At 39.2% G+C, this 21,393-nt stretch overlaps 2 protein-coding genes across 5 annotated transcripts in view; one reads left to right on the forward strand and one right to left on the reverse strand.

The window, feature by feature from the left end:
• Nucleotides 1-130: 130 nt before the first annotated feature.
• On the reverse strand, nucleotides 131-10,240 carry LOC112183392 (protein TSS). Of its 4 annotated transcripts, none has more exons than XM_024321755.2 (24): nucleotides 10,082-10,240; nucleotides 9,763-9,872; nucleotides 9,602-9,660; nucleotides 9,377-9,469; nucleotides 9,173-9,245; nucleotides 8,078-8,359; nucleotides 7,906-7,970; nucleotides 7,074-7,205; nucleotides 6,689-6,730; nucleotides 6,070-6,597; nucleotides 5,607-5,761; nucleotides 4,849-5,350; nucleotides 4,617-4,679; nucleotides 4,435-4,536; nucleotides 3,922-4,215; nucleotides 3,752-3,844; nucleotides 3,565-3,666; nucleotides 3,382-3,486; nucleotides 3,157-3,290; nucleotides 2,845-3,028; nucleotides 2,521-2,652; nucleotides 2,232-2,344; nucleotides 2,064-2,145; nucleotides 131-1,909 (listed from the first exon to the last, which is right to left on the reverse strand). In XM_024321755.2, exons 2-24 carry the CDS (start codon nucleotides 9,830-9,832, stop codon nucleotides 371-373), a joined length of 4,944 nt encoding a protein of 1,647 aa, XP_024177523.1. In that variant the 5' UTR covers nucleotides 9,833-9,872; nucleotides 10,082-10,240; the 3' UTR covers nucleotides 131-370. The 4 variants fall into 4 exon arrangements, with proteins under 4 accessions (XP_024177523.1, XP_024177525.1, XP_040369930.1 ...); XM_024321757.2 differs by having other exon boundaries at nucleotides 9,763-9,926; nucleotides 10,082-10,209; XM_040513996.1 differs by lacking the exon at nucleotides 9,377-9,469.
• A 1,639-nt stretch (nucleotides 10,241-11,879) lies between these two features.
• LOC112184491 (B3 domain-containing transcription factor VRN1) overlaps nucleotides 11,880-21,393 on the forward strand; it is a 36,568-nt gene continuing 27,054 nt past the window's right edge. The window contains exon 1 of the mRNA XM_024322754.1: nucleotides 11,880-12,101. Within this exon, the coding sequence (XP_024178522.1) occupies nucleotides 11,880-12,101 (222 nt within the window). The remainder of the gene's footprint in view (nucleotides 12,102-21,393) is intronic.

Raw genomic sequence — 21,393 nt, forward strand, 5'->3', positions numbered from 1 at the left:
TCTCTCTTCATATGACAATTATCAGGAGGAAATAACCTGTAAAAACTAAATTCTGAAAACTTAACTAAACTAAACTGAAAAAACGATGATATTAATACTTCACTAAGAGATTATTAGGAACTTCTTCATATAGCGATTACCACCATACCTGGTGGAGAGAACAACTTTTATTCATCGAAACCACTAAAAAATAGGATACAAAAATAAGTATGATGAAAACTTATTGTGATACAAAAATTAATTGATTTTCTTAGAAGGAAAAAAAAAAAATCTTTGTAGACTATAACGTGTTATGTGAGAGATTTGAGGTTGAAAGAAGGGAAAATCCGTGGTACCCAGATTTCGTGAGGTATATGATCTCTTGTATGTTTCAATGAACAGAAGCCGAGATGGATTGCTGATTGTACAACTCACTTCTGAACTGCTGCCGGCTTCTTCTCCTCTTTGTCACAATTGTAAATCCTTCACTATCACCAACTTCATTTGTATCTACATCTGTTGTTTTTGATTGATCACAGTCACTGGATTGAGAAACTAAGTCCTTCTTTCCTTCATTTCCATAGTGAATCTTTATAACTGCACTGTCCTTCTCTACGGCATCTAAATTATTTTCCTGCTTACTTTCACTTTCAGAATCCTTGTTGTGCTGGACAGATTTTACTATGAAGCTCAGCAATATCTGCCTGGCAAGCTCTGACTTCTCAGACTCAGAGATGCTCTTTCTCTCAGCTTTACCACTCGATTTTTCATCCGTCTCTTCAGCCCTATTCATTTCAAATGAGGAATTTGCTTCAGTTGGAAATTCTGCATATTCATTCATGTAATCTGCTTGCAAAGTTCTCCCAGGAACAAACTCTGGAGCATGTGGATTCATGATTTTTGGAGGCCCTGATCCACTTCTTTCTGAAAGGGGACTTCGAAATTTTTGAACACCTTGCCTCAAGCGAAAAGAATAATTGGTTTTATAATACAAAGGTGACCGAGGACCACAAGGAACTCTGGCAGCTACTGGGGGGAGCACAGGCGCAGAAAGCATTGCTTGACTGGCTCTCACGTCATAAACACTTGTAACAGCAACTGGATTCAGAGGGTGAGTCATGGTGAGTGGTCTTGGATTGAATGGTTCTGCTGCAGCTGACAGCTTACTTCCATTTTTCTCTGCAGACCTTTCTTCCAGAGTTTCAGGGCCTGTTTCATCCAACTGGGTTGAACTTGCATGTGTTCCTTCGTTCTCATCATTTGGAATGAGTTCAACTACACCTATGCTTTCTTCAGTTTTCAATGTCTCAGGTGGGGGGTTACACTCCTTTGTTTCAGATTCTTCCACATTTAGGTCGTCAACTTTATCCAGCAATGACTTTAGAACAGTACCTGGAGGTGCCAAAGCTACTTGTTTGTAAGATACAGATTTTGAAGTCAAGTTCGTAAGAGTGGCTGGAGTAGAGAAGACTTTAGAAACAGTAGTTTTGGACTGGAGTCTAACTGAATCCTCTCCAGTACTCACAGTACGAACCTTTGATTGCTTTGATGAAGATGAATCATTTAGAAAGCTCTTCACAGCTGCAGTCTGTGATGAGGATTTGACTTCCCTCGAGTATTTGGATTCACTGTCTGGCCTCTTTCTACTGAACCTCCGCCCAGTAGCGGTATTCCCAGACCTCCCCTTTGAATTGGCTTCTTGCCATCCTTCATCTGAAGTTGTTTCTTCGGCAGTTACACTTGCAACTGACAAACCATTTCTAGAGACATCATCTTTTTCCTCCAGTCCATGATGAACCCATCTTTCCTCAACCACTTCAGTATTATTATCTATCAAAATCATAGGGTTTTCAAGGCCATCACTTGGCAAGTCATCGTCAGCTATTACATCTTGATGTGCCTCATAGATGGTATCACTAGACTGATAAACCTGCAAATATAAGCATGTAACATGTGATATACAGATTGGATATACCGTAATATCACACTCTCGTACCAGATCTGGCCTAATGTTTAAAACCTAATAGTAGGATCAACTAAGAATGCAATCTGTAACAAGAACATATAAGGAATAACATATCCACCTTTGCACGTCGCTGCTTCCGATGTGCATCATTTACTTTTGAATCTTGATCAGGGCTAATGTAGTCAAGGAGATCTGACACACTGCATTGGAGCATGGAAGGGTTTAGTCCCCATACGTATAATTAACGAAGTTGGAATCAAGTAATTTGGGAATACCATATTAATACCTAAGGTGACCTTTGCTTGCAATCAAGGCATCAGGCTTTGGAGATCCATTTCGTGCTGCTTCTTGCTGCTCTAGAGATTTAGATTCAAAATATTCAAGCCATGCTGCTGCATCCTGCTCAGGAATATACAAGTCATTAAACATGTTAACGGGCTACTTCAACTATGTGTTTAAGATAAACCACGGTCACATCAATTTCTTTTAATAACAGAGAGGACCAGTAACACAGAATTATCACATGAATCCATTCATCCAACTAATATAGAGAATACTAAAGATTGTGTGGTTACCTGAGTACGAAGATCCTCAGGTCCAAGTTTGTCTTGAAGTATCCTAAGTGTTGTTTGCTCATGTTGCACACTTAGAGAATATGCTTCCATCAATGAAAGAGCTATGGCTATGGCATGATAGCTTGCAGCAGTCTAAAAGGTGAAATAACCATATAAAAGATTGAGTTTAGAAATTAAGAAATATATGAGGTTTGCAGAAAAAGGTGGGACATACATGCAGTCATGCATCCACAGAAGCACACCCAAACACAGATGAATATATATTATATATATAGAGAGAGGGGGGGAGGAAGGGGGAGCGGGTGGGAAGGAATGTAATGACACCTGTATGTGATCTGCTCCTAATAGTCTCTGGTTACACTTTAAAGCTTCATGTAGGTATCTGAGAGCAACATGGACATTTCCCATGCCCTCCTCCATCATAGCCACATTTATGTATGTCGCAGCTGTGTTAGGGTGAGATAGTCCACATGTAAAATGAAGAAGAAACAACGCACGATTTACATACCTACACAAAACGATAAAGTTAAATCACTACCATAAAGGAAGAAGTTAAACAAAGGTGTTACAGGAATTATGTACCAAATAATCAAATACACATACAAATGACAGTAAAATTAAGAAGCAATGACTTACTTCAAAGCCAATTCGATGTATTGAAGACGGTAGTAAAAAACGGAAAGATCCCCATAGCTTTTCATGGTATCTGGATGGTCCAGCCCAAGTTCCCTTTCATTAATAGCTAAAGCCTTCTGCTGATAAATGGTTGCCTAACCAATGAAACCAAAGTAAAAGATTTAGTCTATAGAACAGCAGCACAAAGACAGAAATGCAATCCACCATTGTTAAAAGAAAGCATACCTGATTAAAGTCACCCGTGTGGTAAAGGACTACTGCTAAAAGGCTATAAGCACTTGCAGTAACTCGATGATAGGGGCCACAGACAGCTATCATCTTTGTTAGTGCCTTTAAATTCAAGAGGAAAGATCGGTATCAGGATTCAAGACATAATTGACATCAATTTCCATTAATATGAAGTGGTACCTTTGTTCCGAAATGTACAGCATCCTCTAACTTTCCTTTATCAAGAGCAATTTTAGATGACTCCAACAAATTTCGTCCATCAGCTGAAGAACATGCTACATGCTGTAAAAGAAGATAAAATATGTAAGAGATTTGGAATCCACTAAATCTGAGTCAATCAGACAGAGATTAATAAACAGAATAACACCTTACACACTGGAACCATGCTAATAATGTCGTATATGCTGAAAGGATTATGGCATTCCATGTCATAATCTCTTGGGGCCAACTCCAGCCCAACCTGGAAAAAGAAAGTGTAAAAACCATGACTCTGCTTTGATACTATATCAGCACTGGTACCAGTCATATTTAAAATACCTTATGGCAAAGTCCTCGGAGAATTGATAACTTCCTCAAGTGCTGAAATTCATCTTTCAGTGCCCAACCAAATTTTCGGGCCAGGAATATTCGTAGCCATTGCAATTTGAGGACATCATCATCCATTGCAGAGCCTCCAAGTAGAAAATTTAGGGTTGCAGCTATTGCCGCAGACAAGTCAGTTATTTTGCCAACAGAAGCAATGACTGCTTCAAGCACATGCTTGAAAGCTCGAGTAATCATCTCATGAATACAAAGAGACTGTATATGAGGAAGTTTCTCCGAAAGCTCAACCTGATTTTGTAAGCATAATATTAGGACCAGAACTGAAAAAAAAACTACAAGTTTCAAGTACAGGCAGCTCAAATTACAAGAGGCCAGAGACATGTAAAACAGAATAAACTTCATTAAGCAGCCCATAAAGAATATTGAAAAAAAAATTAATTAAGATGTTATAGGTGGCAGGAAGGTCGGGGACAGGAAGAGAGAGAGAGAGAGAGAGAGAGTCCTCACCACTCGACCCAAAGAGCGCATTTTCAGCCCCCTTAAATGCATGAAATCTGTCAGCGTACGGCCATCAACTGGAGAGAGTTCAAGTGATCCAAAGTCTGTTACCTAGTAATGTAAAAGATTTAGATCATAAACCATAACAGAGACAATTGTAAGAGGACAACTGAAATTAAACAGAAGGGTACCAGCTTTGGCAAGGCAACTTCATCATAATATTTGTGCGCCATCTTGATAAGCTCATCTGCTGACTGTCACAGTGTTACAGCAAGCAAGCTTAAACTGTTAGCTCTCAAAGACACAAAAAGTGTGCTACATTTTGGTAAAACATGTTAGCAACTTTGATTTTCAGTAAATGACACATCATTAGTAACAATACAGATTCAAACAGTGATAATTATTTGAAGATAGTCTCATAACCTTTAGATGAAGACCAGTTCCAGCTTCTTTCAGGCGCAAATAGGCTTCTTCTGAAATTAAAGTCTTCAATTCTGCCTCATTGCTGATCTCATTACTCTCGCCATTGTTTACCTCTAATTTATCTGATCCCCCATTTAGACTCAAAGAATAAGCATCAATGTCTTCCTCATCATATGTTCCAGCTTCAGTACTTGTTTTCTTTTCCCTCTTCTTCAAAAATTTAAATTGCTTCCCTAGACCTTTAACAACTGGTTCAGCCGCCTCAATATCATCCTCAGGACTATCAGAATTGTTTACTGGTGTTTCCTGCTTTTGTAGATGTTGCAACCAGCAAGAACCAAGTTCCCATCTGATAGACCCCTCAGAATTGGCAGGCTCATCCTCTAACTTGGCCAAGCTCTCTTTTAATACTCTTTGAACCAGACACCTAGAAGTTTCTAAACTATCTGAATTAGAGTGATCCACTGATTCAGTGTTGAACTTTTGAAGCAGAACCCTCAGGCTGTAAACAAAAAAAGAAAAAAGACAAGAAGTACATTCAATCAATGTACAGACATAAGCTGAATGAAGTTGTGTAGCAAATAGTGAGGGATGAAGAACGTTCAACCATGTTAGAGATGGAAATACGGTTCTTCATATTGGCTTATTAAAGTAAAATTGGATGACAGCTGAGAATATGATAAAATCCCCCTTCAAGTTAATAAAGTGGCTAATCACATCCACCATCAACAGAATAAAATTAAAAAAACGTTTCAAACCTGTTCACATTAAGAGAATTGGCTCCTCCATCTGGTTGATCTTCAATGTCAATATCTTTAGCCTCACAGCTTCCCTTCTTTATTTTACCAACAACTTTAACCGTTGCAATGTATCCACAGTGCCTTACATTGACCACACCCAAGGAGGGTGTATCCTGCAAAATTAGTATTTTGTCTCATTTCTTCATGCTAGCACTGTGATAGTAGAAACATATGGTCCTCAAAGGACAGAAGAAATAACAAAGATCTTTGCGTAGGTGCTGGTCACCACTTACTGTTACACCTTGATTTTTATTTTCCTTTTTAAAACAAAAAATTGGTAAATGCCCTATACCAGATCAGTAATGAGAAGCAACCTAATGCAATGGAAGAATTAACTTCGTATAATGGTCAGAGGAGCTGCATTCCCTATTCACTGAGTAGGCAGAAATGCATCATATGAGCATGATATAAATATACTTACATGAACAACCACACTCTCATCAGAAGTTAAACCCTTGAGTAAACACCTCTGAGCAATTTCCCGGGTACTGCATGGATGATCACCACTAACTATTACTTCGGACTTTGACAATGGATCTGTTATATCATGTTTTACAACAATGGACAAGTCTCCAACACGCTCCTCATAAAGAACAGAGCCCGGAGAACAATTGGTTGTCTCCTTGCCATTCACAGTAGAATTTATTATACCACGTATTGCAGCAGCAGCTTTAAAGACCGATACGTCAATGAACTTACTATGAAGCAAAAATGCTTTTCGGTCTCGAACAACCCTCTCCTCCTCAGTTTTGCAAGGCAGGCAAGCCAAAATTGCAAAGTCAGTAGCCCATGGTCGACGATCATATTCACCATTTCTTCCCTGGCCTCCACCATTTCCTCCCCAATTTTCATCTTCAGTCGGCAGAGATGGAAAATTTGATGGAGACTCGGCAACAGATGGAGGAACAAGCCATGTGTTTGCTCGAAAACCATATGGAAGGTCACCAAACTATTAAAAAAACAAAAAAATACATTAGAGGAAAAGCTTAAACACTACTCATTTCAAAATAAATTACATTGACATCAAAGTCATTCCTCACCTTGTTATGCTCTACAAAAGCTTTCATCAAGGATTCATATGCCTGCAATAACCAGACGATAAATTTCAGGTAATAGACCAAATCATGCATAAATGATGATGGAGTAATTTAAAAGGTCCTTCAAGAATCAAACAATTTTCCAGCAAATAATTTTGGCATAAGAAAATTTTAAGAAATACAAGAATAAAGTACTAATATGGAGGCATCATACTCTGCTTCCTTGCTTTTAACTATATATTTGTGTGAAAAAGGTTAAGCCAAATCCAAATTTATCAGGGTTAAAACATGCAAGGCATGTTGCTTGCATTTACAATTTTTTCACTCTTTGTTTCTGGCTAAAGCTACTTCATCTATAATCAAGGTATAATTGAGTGCTAGTTCTCACATTAGCAAAAGCTCTACTGAGCTGTTGCAGAAGATCCACCAATGAGTGGCTTTGTAAAAACTGCTTTCCCACTGTGTGGAACCCTTTTACTGATGCAACCACTTGTACTTGCTTCCCATTGCAAATCTTAATCTGCATGTATTCATGTTGTTGTCACAATAATAGGAGCAAAGCATCATCAATATAGAACAGAAAACACTACATAAGGAAAACAACACACAACCACTCGCACACAAGGTGACAAGGACACCATGTGAACCATATCAAAGTTGAAAATTAACCCAACTACAAAATGGCCTAACTGGAAAATGACCCAAAGAAAACAACTACTATAAGTACCAAAATACAACCACTCAAAACCTTCCCTTTTTTTTCAATTTTCACGTGGAAAATACCAAACATGTCCCAGATATTTAAAAAAAAAAATTTATAAAAAAACCCAATTTCCTGATCCACCCATTACTCTCCTAACAATACGCAATTTGTTTCCCAACAAACTGTTTCCATTTTCTGAAATGTTCTTGTTATGTTTATAGTTTAGTACAACATGATACTTGCTCCATCACTCCATGTAACACATGGTGCACAATTTCAAAATATTTGCCCACGCTTCACTTTCCCACTTAGTTATTGTAATTAGTGCCCTCAAAAGCATATAATATACACAATGTGACATGCATTGTACCCTAAAGTCTAGGCATTATGATCTACGATTTCCTTTTTCTTTGTTGGGTGCACAATATCAACGTGCATATGATTTAATTTTATTTATAGGCCCGTGACAACCATGCAAATAAAAAAATATGGTACCAACAACATATAGAACAATCACCTGCATGTGAAAATAGTCACCGTCGCGCCTCTCCTGTGCGTCGTCCACGTCACACCTCCGTAAATCTACACAAAGTAAAAAGTAAAAAACCATTTTTGAGGAACCAAACAGAGCAGTAAGAAAATGGGTTAATCAGAGAAAGAAGAGAGAGAGAGAGAGAGTTGGGACTGACGGAGAATGGGAGGGGTGAGGTGTGAGAAAGAGAAGAAGTCGTAGAAGTCGGAGAGCTTGGGGGTCGGGTGAATGGCGACCATCCCGAGGCTCTCCGAGATAGCCGAAACGGACGGTGAGGATGGGCCGGAGTTCTTGTTGACGGGTTTGGTGCCGCTCTTCTTGGACTTGGAGTCCGGGGCGGCAGCGGACCGTTTGGGCTTGGCGAATCGGGTCGTGCAGGCTACCAGGTCCAGCAGACGCCGCACGTGGGCAACAGCTTCGGCTTCATCGCTATAGTCCTCTGCAAAATAGTAAAATAAATGGTTACATCGTTCAGTGTAGCATTTTTTTTTTTTTGCTAATAAAGTATAAATGGTCTAACAAATAAAGCTCGAGTTGTGAGCAAGAATGGAGAGTGGAGAGTAGACACAAATTATTAGGTTAAGGTTTGATCCGAGAAGAGATGGGTTGTAGCATCAATTTCAGGTATGATTTTTTTTTTTTTTGGTTAAAATTTACGTACAAGTATTTGTCAAATGTTACAGATCGAGCAGTCGTATGTATTTATTCAATAAACAATAAATCTATTTACAATATTGATTGACGTCTAAAATTTCAATTATTTCTCTTTGAGAAATTTAAAAAAAAAAATCCAACAACAACATATAGCATTATTTTAGTTGTTTAAAGGGTGTAAAAAAAAAGTAATAGGCTGTCACACAGAAGCTAGAAAACCTTTGAGCCAATAAACAAGGATGTCCCCATTTTCAAATAAATAAAAAATAAACAACAACAACAATAAGGATGTCTCTTTCTCATATCAATCATAATACATATACTCTTCAAAAAAAAAAAATCATAATACATATAGCATTATTTTAGTTGTGAATATCGTGCTAAACTAACCCATACACTGTCTTTAGATGACAATTAATTAATAGTTTCACAGATATTTACATATCTAACCTAAACTAAAACTAGGCTTTTTTTTTTTTTTTTTTGAGGGGAAAACTGGGCATTCTTTAAACAGTTAAACTACTGGAAATGGGCACCAAGATGGGTGGTTAGTTGTCAGTGGTTGGTGCTGAATGACCAGTAAGAGAATTTAACCTACCTTCAACCATTTTCAGAAGACAGGGTTTCAGACTAACCACCTCCACCCTTTCATTCAGTCTCTTCCCTTTCACCTGGAAAATGCCAAATCAAGAAACAAAAACCCATTATTATCCCCAGCAGACTGACTAGGAAAACCCAGAAAAGTTCTGGCCGGGAAAAAATGAATTATTGGTAATCTGATTAAAATAAATTAAAGTCTTACTTCATGAGACAAGGAATAGTTTGTAAGATGACACGTCTCTACATTCACAGCCAGTAGTCTTTTAGCATCAAGTATCTTGTCAGTGGAGATACCCTTCATATCATTAATCAAATTCATTAGTATAACAACTTGTTACATAAAAAAAGTTGAGCACCTTATGAATAACTGTTTAATTATAGAACAGTTTGGACAGAAACAATTAGAAATGGAAGACAAGTTGAGTACCTTAAGAATAACTTGTGTGTCATATGGAGTAATGACAGTGATGTCAAGAACACTAGGAACTGCAAAAGTATCAAAAATGGAAGTACAATTTCATAAGCATGCAAGAGTTTGAGTGGGGAAATTATAGAAAGGGATTGGAAACTCAAGGAAGGAAATCTAACCCTTATCTTCCTTCTTCTTCTTGTCAGACTTGGCCTTGTTGTTTTTGCCTCTGCCTGATTTTGGGGCCATCGGGGGAAATGGATTGGTTCTCTTGCTGCTTCAACAAAATCTGTATGAATTTGGAAACAGTCTGAGAAACCCAATTGAGGAAAAACGGGTAAAACTGCTGCCAAATTAGTTGGACAGAATCAATGAAACCATGCAGGAACAGTATGGAGGAGAATGAACAGAGAAGAAGGGTGTGCAGAGTTTCAGAGTGAGTGAAGTAAACAATAATTTGATAAAAGGTATTTTCAATAAAGATAGGATAGGGCTTACCCTCTTTTAGATTTGGGAAGAATTGCAGCCTCTTCTTGTGGCTAAATAACTTGATATTATTGATTTCACACACTCTCTCTCACTAACTCTCTCTCTCTCTCTCTCTCTCTCTCTGTGAGAGAGATGAATGGCAAAATGACATAGGCTTATAAGAGGGTAGAGTCAGGGGAGGCCCATGCATTGGAACAGAAACAGGAACTGGGTGACCTTGAGAGTGACCGCTGAGTGGATGACGCGTGGCAGGGGAGGTCGCCCGTGGCCGTTCGTTTTTGTTCTATCACGTGTTGGCACCTTAGTTTTTCCCACCAGTAAGGAGAAAAATTATGAGTTTATGACTGTTGGTTTGGAGCTATGAGAAAAACTCAGAGAATCTCTTGGTACGTTCATTATTGGAATCCAGATTTTGTCACATTTTTCATGGTTATTAGTGCTTGTCATTTAGTCATAAGCTACAGAAGAAGACGGGAGAGAAAAATTTTGGGAATTCAAGTCCATAGAGTTACATAAGTGGTTGTGAGAATTAGGTTAATTAGAAACCGAACCCTTTTATTGTAATACAAAGAAAAATTGGAATTTTTTTGGGAAGTGTATTAGGAAAAAAAAAAACTCTCTCTCTCTCTCTCTCTCCATGACTGGTATGGTTTCCTTATCTTCGTTTTTGGGCACCTAGGGTTTACGATCAACATCGTTCTGGGTCGGTCTCCCCATGCATCCCGTCCATCTTATTTTGTAGAGCCGGTCTTTTGTTTGAGTTTGTTACCAACGGTACATTAGAGTTTGTTTCACGTGAAGGTGGGATTTGTTGTTGGTCATACGTGATACGTGGGGTGTGCAAATTTGGCCCTTTCCCTGTGTTCGATGATTGGGAGGTAGGTTTTGGCTCTTCAGCGGTTTGACGTGCTCGGCGGTGGATAGGCTTCTCTGTTCCCTCTCGAGTTTGTTAGGTCGCTGATGGTATCTAGCTAGAAGAAGTGATTTTGGTGCATGCCCTGGTGCATGTGTTGAGCAATGGAGCCAGGTTTTTGGTTGTGGTCGAAAATTTAGGGGTTCGCTGGTAGAGGTCGGTGGTCTTACCCTAGTTGGTTAGTGGCATGGGGATGGCTAGAGGTGTTTCTTGTGTTGGTGATTAGATCTAACACTGCGGGTTGTTCACTATGGTTGAGCATGTTTGGGGTTTGTTGATCCTTGCAATTATTTATGCAATATGGATGAGTTGGATTTTGCAACATCTACATCATGAAAAACTTTAATAATCCGTTTATCATGGTTGTATTTGTTGAGTCACAATTTTCATATGCAATTGTACTTGTTGTATTCACGGTCCAAGTTCATGTAATATTTTTTTTTTTATGAAGTTAATGACACTCTCTCTTTCTCTATCGAGAGCAACCTAAGGTCGCAACCAGCCTTGATTGGCGGCAGCGGCACTGCAAATTTCATAACTCTCGGCAGAGAGGTTTCTCAGCCACGTTGTGGCTCTACACCTTGGATTTGGAATGGCAGCAACGTCTCTCTTTCTTCTCCCTTCCTTGGTGATGTCGGTGTTTGGCTTTGACGTCCCTTTAACATCTATCTGGATCGGATTTGTCTTCTGGATGGATCGAAGATTCTGATGGTAGTCATCTTGGCTGGGATGGCGCGAGCTTCCTTGACTTCAAGCTCGTCAGCGATAGGCGGAGCAGGGCATTTCGCCACCGGTGTGTTTAGGTTAGGTGATGTGGGACGGGGACTCGGTGATGGCTAGGTTGTCCAGGCCGGAGTGGACTCAGATCCGATCAGATGGGATTGTTCGATTTTTATGGTGGCTAAGGACAACGTGATCGGTGGTGAACAGGTATCCCCTTTGGTGGCAAAGATTAGGCTGCAATTAAACTGTGATGGTGGTGATGGTGATCTTCCTCCTATACTTGATTGCAACGGCAATGGGACAGGCTATGGCGGCAATGGGACAGGCTATGGCGGCAATGGTGAGGGTGGTCCTGCTGAGGGCAGCGGCTGTTTGGTCGCTAGGTATGCCAGGGTTTGCTACTGGGCTCTAAGACTGTTGGGCCTGGAGTGGACCTTTGCTTATGGTTAGGGCCTTTGGGCTTGCTTTGGGATGGTGGACTTCCTGTGTGCTGCATGGGTCTCTTGCTGGGCTAAGTTTAATCGGGGATCCTTAATTTGGGCTACATCATCCTCTACTCCTAATTTTATTTAATTTTTGATCTTGGTCGCAGAATCCAGTAGCTCTTAGGGTTTTTTATTCCTGCTTCGGAGTTTCTAGGTTTTTGTATGAAATAATGGTGCGTGGACTTTCTAAAAGATGGGTGTACTGGGGGTATACTGGATTCTTGTTCTTTTTAAAATAGGAGTCTTTGGGTGCTCTGAGAAACGATTCTTTCTGTCGACCCCATAGGGCCGGTGTTTCGTTTTTGTACTGCTTGCTAAATCTATATAATGGGCTGACCTCTTTTGATCAAAAAAAAAAAAGTGCATGTATTTTTTGGCACATTACATTGTAGCCCTGTGATTGGTTCTAGTTTTGTCATTTTTTGCCTGAATCGGAACCGAAACCGATATGCTTTTGCCGGTTCGGTGTGCCCATTATTTTTTGCCGGAACCGTTACTTTCGGTTCGGTTATGGGTTGTAACCGATTCCTAACCACAAAGAAAAGAAACCATTTTTTGCAGTTTCCCAACCTCATTTACCTGCAGCACCCTTCTTCCCTTTGCCGGGATCATGAGACTTCTTCATCTTCAATTTCCCAGACCGAGAGTGACCGATTGGGGATTCGAATGAATTGAAGGATTCGAAGCCATCTCCTTTGAAAGTTTGAATTGGGAATGGCCGATTGGGGATGAAGATGAACTGGGGGTTTATGTCTTTCTGGCTTTTCGAATGGAAGAAATTGGGGAAGGTCCGACCTTGCGTCTCAATCTTCAATTAGATTAGGTCAGTTTGAAGGCTAAAGAAGGACTGAAGAAGAAGGAGGCTTAAGCTCAATTTCAGACTTTCAAGGCTAGGTCAATTTGATCGAGAATGAGTAGCAGGTCAGGGTTTTTTTCTTTTGTTTTTGGGTTATCTAAACTGGGCTAGTGGGATAATACGAGTCCATATATACTGGTCCATATATACAAAAGCCCTAAAGCTCGGTTCTCCCGGTTTCTTGCAGTTGCAGCATTCCGGAACCGAATCGGAAGGATGGAAAACGGTTCGGTATTTGAAAAAACACCTCTTTCAGATCTATACACCGAACCGAACCAGGAGTTTCGGTGCGGTCCGGGCCGGTTCCACCGGTTCCCGGTTCGAAAATCCCAGCCCTATTACATTGTGATGCCTTTAAATTGTCCGCTAAACATGTGATGAATTGCTATTTTAGTTTTTGGAGAGCATCTCCAACAAGTTCCCTATAAAATTCCTATTATATGGACTTAAAAATTAAAATCTCTATCATTTTTCTTCCATAATTCCAAGTTCCATAATTAAAATATTAAAATAATGGACTTAAAAATTAAAATATTATCATTTTGTTAAAGGAAAAACACATTATGTGCCTACGTCATAGTGATTGACGGAGAAGGAATCAAGTAATTAGCAATCAACATCAATCAACATGGATCAAGGACCAATCAGCAGTTAATGTCATCATTGTAATTGATATTTCCGTTGTAATTCTCTCCCTATATAAAGGGGCTATGAAATGAAATGAGTAGACCAATTCAATCTCAATTTTACTTTTACACATTTTTTATTCTCTATAATTTATTATTCATAATTAAATATGATAATATTTTAAAATTTTGAAAAATGTTATCAAATTATTAATTATGAAAATCCATATAACTTGAAGAGAGAGAAAAGAAAGAATAAAACCTTCCAAAAATATGAGTCCCTATCTTTTTTGAAATGAACGATTCAGAGCATTAAAAATATATGAGACAATTCTTAGGTTCACCCCTAGGGTGAACGAGCATATTCACCTCCATCGTTGATTAACATACTTTTACTTCAAAAATTTATAATCCAACAGTCCATATATTAAATTAGCCTTTAATTATCATATCTGTAAAAAATCAATACAATCAGAAATCGTTTAATTATCTAATTGAATCAAACAAATGGATGGTTCTAACAACACTTACCAAGTGGCAGGGTGAAACTAAGTGTCGTCAGATTTATCCTCCAACAACAACATAGTAGAAGAGTTGTGCTTATGGTAATCCTATTACGTTGTAATCAAGTTACGTATCAAGTTATATTTCCATTATGTCACCACTATGTCAAAGCAAATGAAGTAGCTAGTAGAGCACTCTTTGCTAGTTGGTGCCTGATTGAATACATTGTTTCAGTTAGGGGTCGTCAATGGGCAGGGCAGGGCCAAAATTAATGGGCTTGGGCAAGGCCGGGCAAGGCCAAAACATTTTTTTTTAATTTTCTGGCCTGGCAGGGCCGGGCTTCTCTTAAAAATCAAGACCCAGGGCCTTACGGGCTTTTTAGGGACGGGCCGGACTTTTTTGGGTGGGCAGGGTCGAGCCCATTATATTTATATGTCATATTATTTTGTTAAAAAAAAAATACAAAAAGCTATGAAAAAATGATGATATGTTAATGATTGAACAAAATAAAATACAAAATTAAAAAAACATATGGCCTAATGCAATAATTAGTTCAATATAACTACAAAAAAAATATATTAATACAAAAATTGAATGGGCTTTCGGGCGTGCTTATAAGGCCGGGCCAGGCGGGCTTTAATGGGCATATAACGGGCTGGGCCGCAGACCGGGCTTGGGCTTTGAACCCTCCGCCCTAACCCTGCCTCATGCCCAATGGGCAGGGCCTAGATGGGTTTTGTTGTGGGCCGGGTTGGGCTTTTGCCCAATGGGCCGGGCGGGCGCCCATGGGCTTTTAGGCCCGCGGGCCAAATGATGACCCCTAGTTTCAGTAGAGATTCCTGATATCATTTCAAGACGTTTTCTAGATGTTCATTGTAATTAGGGGTTTAGGTTTCATGCCCCCTTCTTGTATTCAACAGTTTCATTAAGTAAGGCATGAGGGCAGCCGCACCAGCTCTTTATTTTTTTTTTAAATAAATATATATATATATTAATCCAAATAGTAAGGTATATAATTTACCCAACTATTATTCAAACAAAAAAAAAATTATCCAACTCTAATCCTTAAGGGTTAAATTATAATTTGTCCACTAAAATTACACATGATGAACTAACTTCGACCATTTTCCATTTGATGTCTATAACATGTTCTAAATATAGACTAACATTTTCAAATCCTCAAAATATTATGTACTTTATATAATGGTTCTTTTACAAATTAAATCCTAGCTCTCTTCCAGATGGAGCTGAGACTCACCGAACTAAGCTAGTTAATAAAGTCATAAAAGTTGGTTAACACATCAATGCATATGAGAAAAACTCCCTTCAAAATGAAATTACTTTTAGAAATGTGACATCAATTATTACCCCATTAATCTTACAGCGAATGTGGAGAATGTAATATACTGAGAACATATATCAACCTATCTAATAAAGAAAAAGAACCTTAATTTTAAGTTAATTTTCTTTTGGACTAAAGTCAATTTGCCCTCTTCCAACTTTAGGGCAAACATCAATTTGGTCCTTGATTTTTTTTAATCAAGATCATCCTTGTGCTTTTGAAATTACATCAGCTAGGTCCAAATTTCAAATTTGACTCCAAACATGACATCACATGCTGAGCTGGCCCTGACATGAGAGCCCACTTTTCAAACTTTGACCCTTAGTTTAGGTGAAATGTCCAAACTACCCTTATTACTCCATACTCTTTTCCTAAGCTCTCTTCCTAAAACCCAAGAGCTCCTCTCTCTCTCTCTCTCCAGTCTACCATGCATGTCTCAACCCATGTCCTCCTCCCCTTCAGATCACGACCACAATAACTCTAACCCAATCTTGACTTGCCTATACAACTTGTACCAAGATTTGCATAATCCAATTCGAAACCTTTACCAACATCCCACCTCATCGGAGTTCCTCTTTGTCGACAAGGCCCACCACTAGCGTCGCTCTTGGGGCTAGAATCTCACCTCCTACAATAACTGCACCTACCTACCTCGTTGGCGCTATCAGTGGCGAATCTTTCAGCCTTGTCTCCAGCCTCCAGTTGTTCGAGGCCCACGACACCACGAAGCACAGGATCAATCAAGTCATCATTTCTTACGGCCACACAGATTAGGTCTGGGCTTGATATATAAGAAACTAGCCTGGAGTTTGGGTTGATCAGTGCTAGGGCGAAGTTCGTTGGGTACCTGGGAAGTGATTTGTTGAAAATTAGGGACTTGAATCAGATTTCGAAGGATGAAAAGTCCATGAATATGAGCATCGAGGTGGCCGATGTCCATACGTAATTTTCAGGAAATTCTCATTACAAAGGGGATCAAGTTTGACGAAGAAAATGAGAGGTTGGGGAAACTGATTAAGAAGAAACTGATGAAAAGATTGTCTGTTCAGGATTTGGCTGATATGTTAATGGCGGTGGCTGATATTCGTGAAGGAAAAAGACACTTTATGTGTGCCCGCTTTCTGTATCAATTGCAAGGCTATTATCGACACTAATTTTCACTCATAAGAATTGAGTTTCTTGCTGAGTTTGATGGCATTTTTTTCGAGGTCTAAGTACTAGGAATTTGCTTTCTTAGTTTGATCTTGAAACTAGGAGAGAAGAATGTGATTAGAAGTATAAAGTAAGCAGCAATAATGAATTTAGGGTTTGGAATTGAGGGTAGAAGAAGAAATGTCCATTTTACCCTTCTTGGAGGGTCAAAATTTGAAAAGTGGGGCCTTATGTTGGGACCAGCTCAACATGTGACGTCATGTTTGGAGCAAAATTTGTAATTTGGACACGGCTGATGTAATTTGAAAGCAGAAGGATCATCATGATTAAAAAAAAACATCAAGGATCAAACTGATGTTTGCCCCAAAGTTGGAGGGGACAAACTAATTTTAATCCTTTTCTTTTATATTTTATCAAAGCTAAAGTTATATTCATAAGAGATCAAAACGTTTATCAAAGGACTTATAGCAGTTTCATTAAGACTTTTTTTTTTTAGTAAAATGATGTCATCCCTTTATCGAAAAACTGCAAAAATTACACTATAATGGAATCAGCTGCAAGTACAGCCATCAGAAAACTAGGAGGAGAAAAGAAAAGGCTTGCTTTCTGGAGCATTGTAGCATGTGCTGCCAGCCTATGCACCACCAGGTTGACCTCTCTCTTGGTATAATTGATCTCCATATTTGGAAAAGTGGAAAACAATTCAATAATATCCTCATAGACTCGGCCCAAAACTGAGGAATATGCAACACTTGACATAGAAACTTGTCGTTGAACCACCTAAGAATCCGTCTCAATGATAACAAGATTCAAATTTTGTTCCAAGACAAACTTGATTGCATCCAAGCATGCTAATGCTTCTGCATGTTCAGTTGAGAGCAGATTAGTAAGAGGTCGTGCCCACTGGCAATCATCAGACCTTGATCATCTCTGACAACGAAGCCCAACCCTCCACACTTCGTGCCAACATGAAACGAGACATTGATATTGATCTTCAACACCCTCAAGGGAAGGCATATCCATCGAACTGTATTATCTCCAATTCCCATTTTCCTAATCTTCACATTGTGCAGACGGTACTCAGCTAGACTAGAGCTCGTTCGAATCACCACATCAGCAGCCTGGATACTCTTCTGTTCCTTTCCTTCCAAATATTCTAGAGAAGAACAAGAAGCTCCTGAAAGGCTGGTTTGGATAACTTCCCAGCGCAATAATGAAGCCATTGAACTACTGCATCATCTTCAGTTTGGGCATCAAAACAAACTTGATGCACCTCACTATGTGAAGTAAGTACCTGTCTAGAGAAAGAACAGTTCCAGCATATGTGTAAAGTTGTCTCCAATTCTCCAACACAAAGAACACAATCCTGAGACTCCAAAACAACTTGTTTCGAAGCTAAGCACTTCAAAGATGGAAGAATATCTGTGATGCCCGGGAAATTTGTGGCTATTTTCCGAGGATTTTCCAGAATCTAATTTATGGTTATTGGATGGTTTCGTGGCTCGTGGACGGAGCAGAAGTATTTCGAACTAATTAATTATTTGAAAAGTATGGTTTTAGGGGAGTGCAAGAGTTGACTTATTATACGTTGGGATTTTCTGAAAACTCCTTCATGAAAATCGTAGAGCACATCGATACAAGTTCGTGGATATATAGAACATGAAAATCGGAGTTCGTATGAAGAAGTTATGACCATTGGAAAACGTTTCTAATTTGGTATATATGGGATTTTTCCGGAAAATTTTCAGAAAAATCAGATTTCCATTTTGGGAAGGAGATTTCTCTCTCTTCTCTCCCGAGCCGGCGTCGCACCTTCCACTTCGCCGGCTTTGTTCTTCCTCCTCTGGTCACCATAGGACTCGATCCAAGGTGGGTTGTGTTTGCCTTGCTGCCCTCTACACGTCTATGGAAGCAATCGAGGGTGGGTCGAGCTGTAGCTCGTGCTACAACGTCAAGAAAAGCCCGAGAAGAGGTCGGAATCGCCTCTATTTGCCTACCTTCATTCTCCCAGCTCCGGCCACCTTTGACCATGGTTCCAAAAGAGATTTTGCACTTCAAGGGACGTAGAGCATTTTCCCCAATGTGGGTTGCATCGATTTCATCTGTGGAGATTGAATTGGAGCGAATTCAAAACTAGGGTTCATCGGATTCGTCGGCTTCTAAGGTAAAATTTGATCGATTGGTTCATATTTGGACTTTGGTGTAGTTATGAAAGTTGAAATTGGAGTTAAGATGAAGAACTTTGGTGTTGGGAGTTTTGTCAAATTCCGACTTTGGGCCGGCGGCGGCGCCGCTACTGTGGTGATGTTTTCCGGTGGTTTCTGGCCACCTCAGGGACAGTTTATGTTCCTGATGTTGATCTAGTCATCAATATGAGCATTTCGACATACAATACATAATTTTTGGAGATCGTATGAGCATGTTAGAGTTTTTACGGTTTCAGACCGTTCAATGTTTCGATCTATGAGGATCCGACTATCCGATCGACTTGTGGTTTTGGTAGATTGATGGTAGAAGTATTCCAGAGACATTGGGTGGTCTCGGATGTGGTTTCGCCTCGATTGGCGTCACTTTGGGGATTTTAGTTCAAAACAGGGGTTTTGGACTTAAATCATTTGTGAATCGTTACTAATTTGAGATCATTGGTGATTAGGTGCTTCTAAAGGTGAATTGGACGAGTTATTGGTGAGAGTGTTAGTTCGGTTCTGTATAGAAGACGCAGCAGGATTCTGAGGTGAGTAATCTCACAAGGTTTATTAATGAACTGATTACCTTTATCGTTTTGAGAGTTATTTATTAACGGCAAACTATAGTTTATATTAGTGGCATTCCTGAGTGAATGACCATGTATATATATATATATATGTGTGTGTGTGAAATATATATGTTTTGATAGATTTTTGCATTTATGGAAACAATATGCATGAATGATGCGTTTTATTGTTTGTGATATGACTTTTCGGAATACAAATGGTGGGAAATGGTATTTCTATTGTTTTGAAAAGTGTTTGATGATTTGAGAGTCACAGGTTGTGATTTCTCATTTTGGTTTGATTTAACGTTTTGATCTGACGACCGGTGGTTTGAGGATTTGAGAGTCACAGGTTGTGATTTCTCCTTTTGATTTGATTTGACGTTTTGATCTGAGGGTCAGGTTAGCCTAAGGATCCGGGGTTGCAGGTTGCATCCTCATGGCAATGTTATATCGTAAGGTTGAACCTTGGCCGGGTGACAAGTTACGATTCAGTTAGAGCTCTAGTCTGTCTGCCATTGGACCTATTTGATGTTTTGTCCAGGTTGGACCGATTTGTTGTTTTGTACAGGTTGGACTAAAGAATCATATTCTATTTGTTAGGTTAACACTAGGTGTGATTTATGTGTGTTGATACTTTGTCCAGATTGGACCGATTTATTGTTTTGTCCAGGTTGGACCGATTTATTGTTTTGTCCAGGTTGGACAGATTTGCTGTTTTGTCCAGGTTGGACCGATTTGCTGTTTTATCCAGGTTGGATCGATTTATCATATTTGAATTTTTAGGTTAACGATTTATATGATTTTGTCATGGTGTGACTTTCGTTGTTTCTTTTGGGAAAAGAGTATTGTTTTGGGAAGCATGGTATGTTTTCTTTATTCGCGAGTTGAAAGGTTTTCCTCGTTTTTGGCGTGAGTTGTGCATGTGTGTTTTGAGTTACTCATATGGGCTTGCAAAAGCTTACCAGGTTTGTTGTGTGACAACCCGGTACACTATTCAAACGGTGTAGGAGTTAATCCTGCAGGTTAAGATAATCGGGGCTAAAGCTGAGATAGAACTTTTGCAGCTTTATGGTAGGAAGCCATTTTTGTGACTTACCGTTGATAGAGACTTCCGTTGTATAGTTACCTCTGAGCGGCATTTACGTTTATTTTGTTGTTGCCAATTCAATTCGTAAACTTGTGTAATATATAACTCTGTGGAGAGCGATTGTATATTAACTTTGAGGGTTCAGGGCATCAGTACGTACTTAGTTTAAAAGGAAAAAGTTTCCAGGTATTTTGTATTGATGACTGAACGTTCACGCATGTATAATTATGAGATTATATATAGATTTTTATTTGTGTTTAAAAAAAAATTAGGGGCGTGACAATATCATTACAAATCCTCCATATATGCATTTTTACCGAAGTAAGGATACCACACTTCCAAATCTACTTCCAGAACTTGGTCGGGACTGCCACAGTACTAGGCCTATCTGATGAAGAATGCAAGAAAGCTAATCTGTAGGCTGATTTTACGGAAAATTTTCCATTGCTTTCTAGCCTCCAGACACACTGATCTTGATCTCTTCTAGAGCTGAGAGGTACATAAGATTGCCTCTGCTGTATTGGTTGAAAACAACCTGTATTTTCCTTGCATCCCAAGAATTCTTAGGAAGAATAAAATCACAAACTTTAAGTGTAGCATCCGCACTGTTAGTTTGCAACTCCGGTTTAAATGATGAAAGACCCGGTATCCAAGGATCACTCCAAGCTCTCACCTTCTCACCATTACCCACTTGCCAATAGAAACCATTAGCAATTAACTCATGAGTTGATAGTATGCTTCTCCAAGAGTAAGAAAGAGATGCATCCCTACAATTCAAAAAGAGCCGAAAGGGAAATACCTGGCAGCACAAATCCGTGCAATCAAAGAAGTAGGATGATGAATGATCCTCCATGCTTGTTTCACTAATAGAGCAAAAT

Source organism: Rosa chinensis, chromosome 2 (genome assembly GCF_002994745.2).
Source record: "Rosa chinensis cultivar Old Blush chromosome 2, RchiOBHm-V2, whole genome shotgun sequence".
NCBI lineage: Eukaryota > Viridiplantae > Streptophyta > Magnoliopsida > Rosales > Rosaceae > Rosa > Rosa chinensis.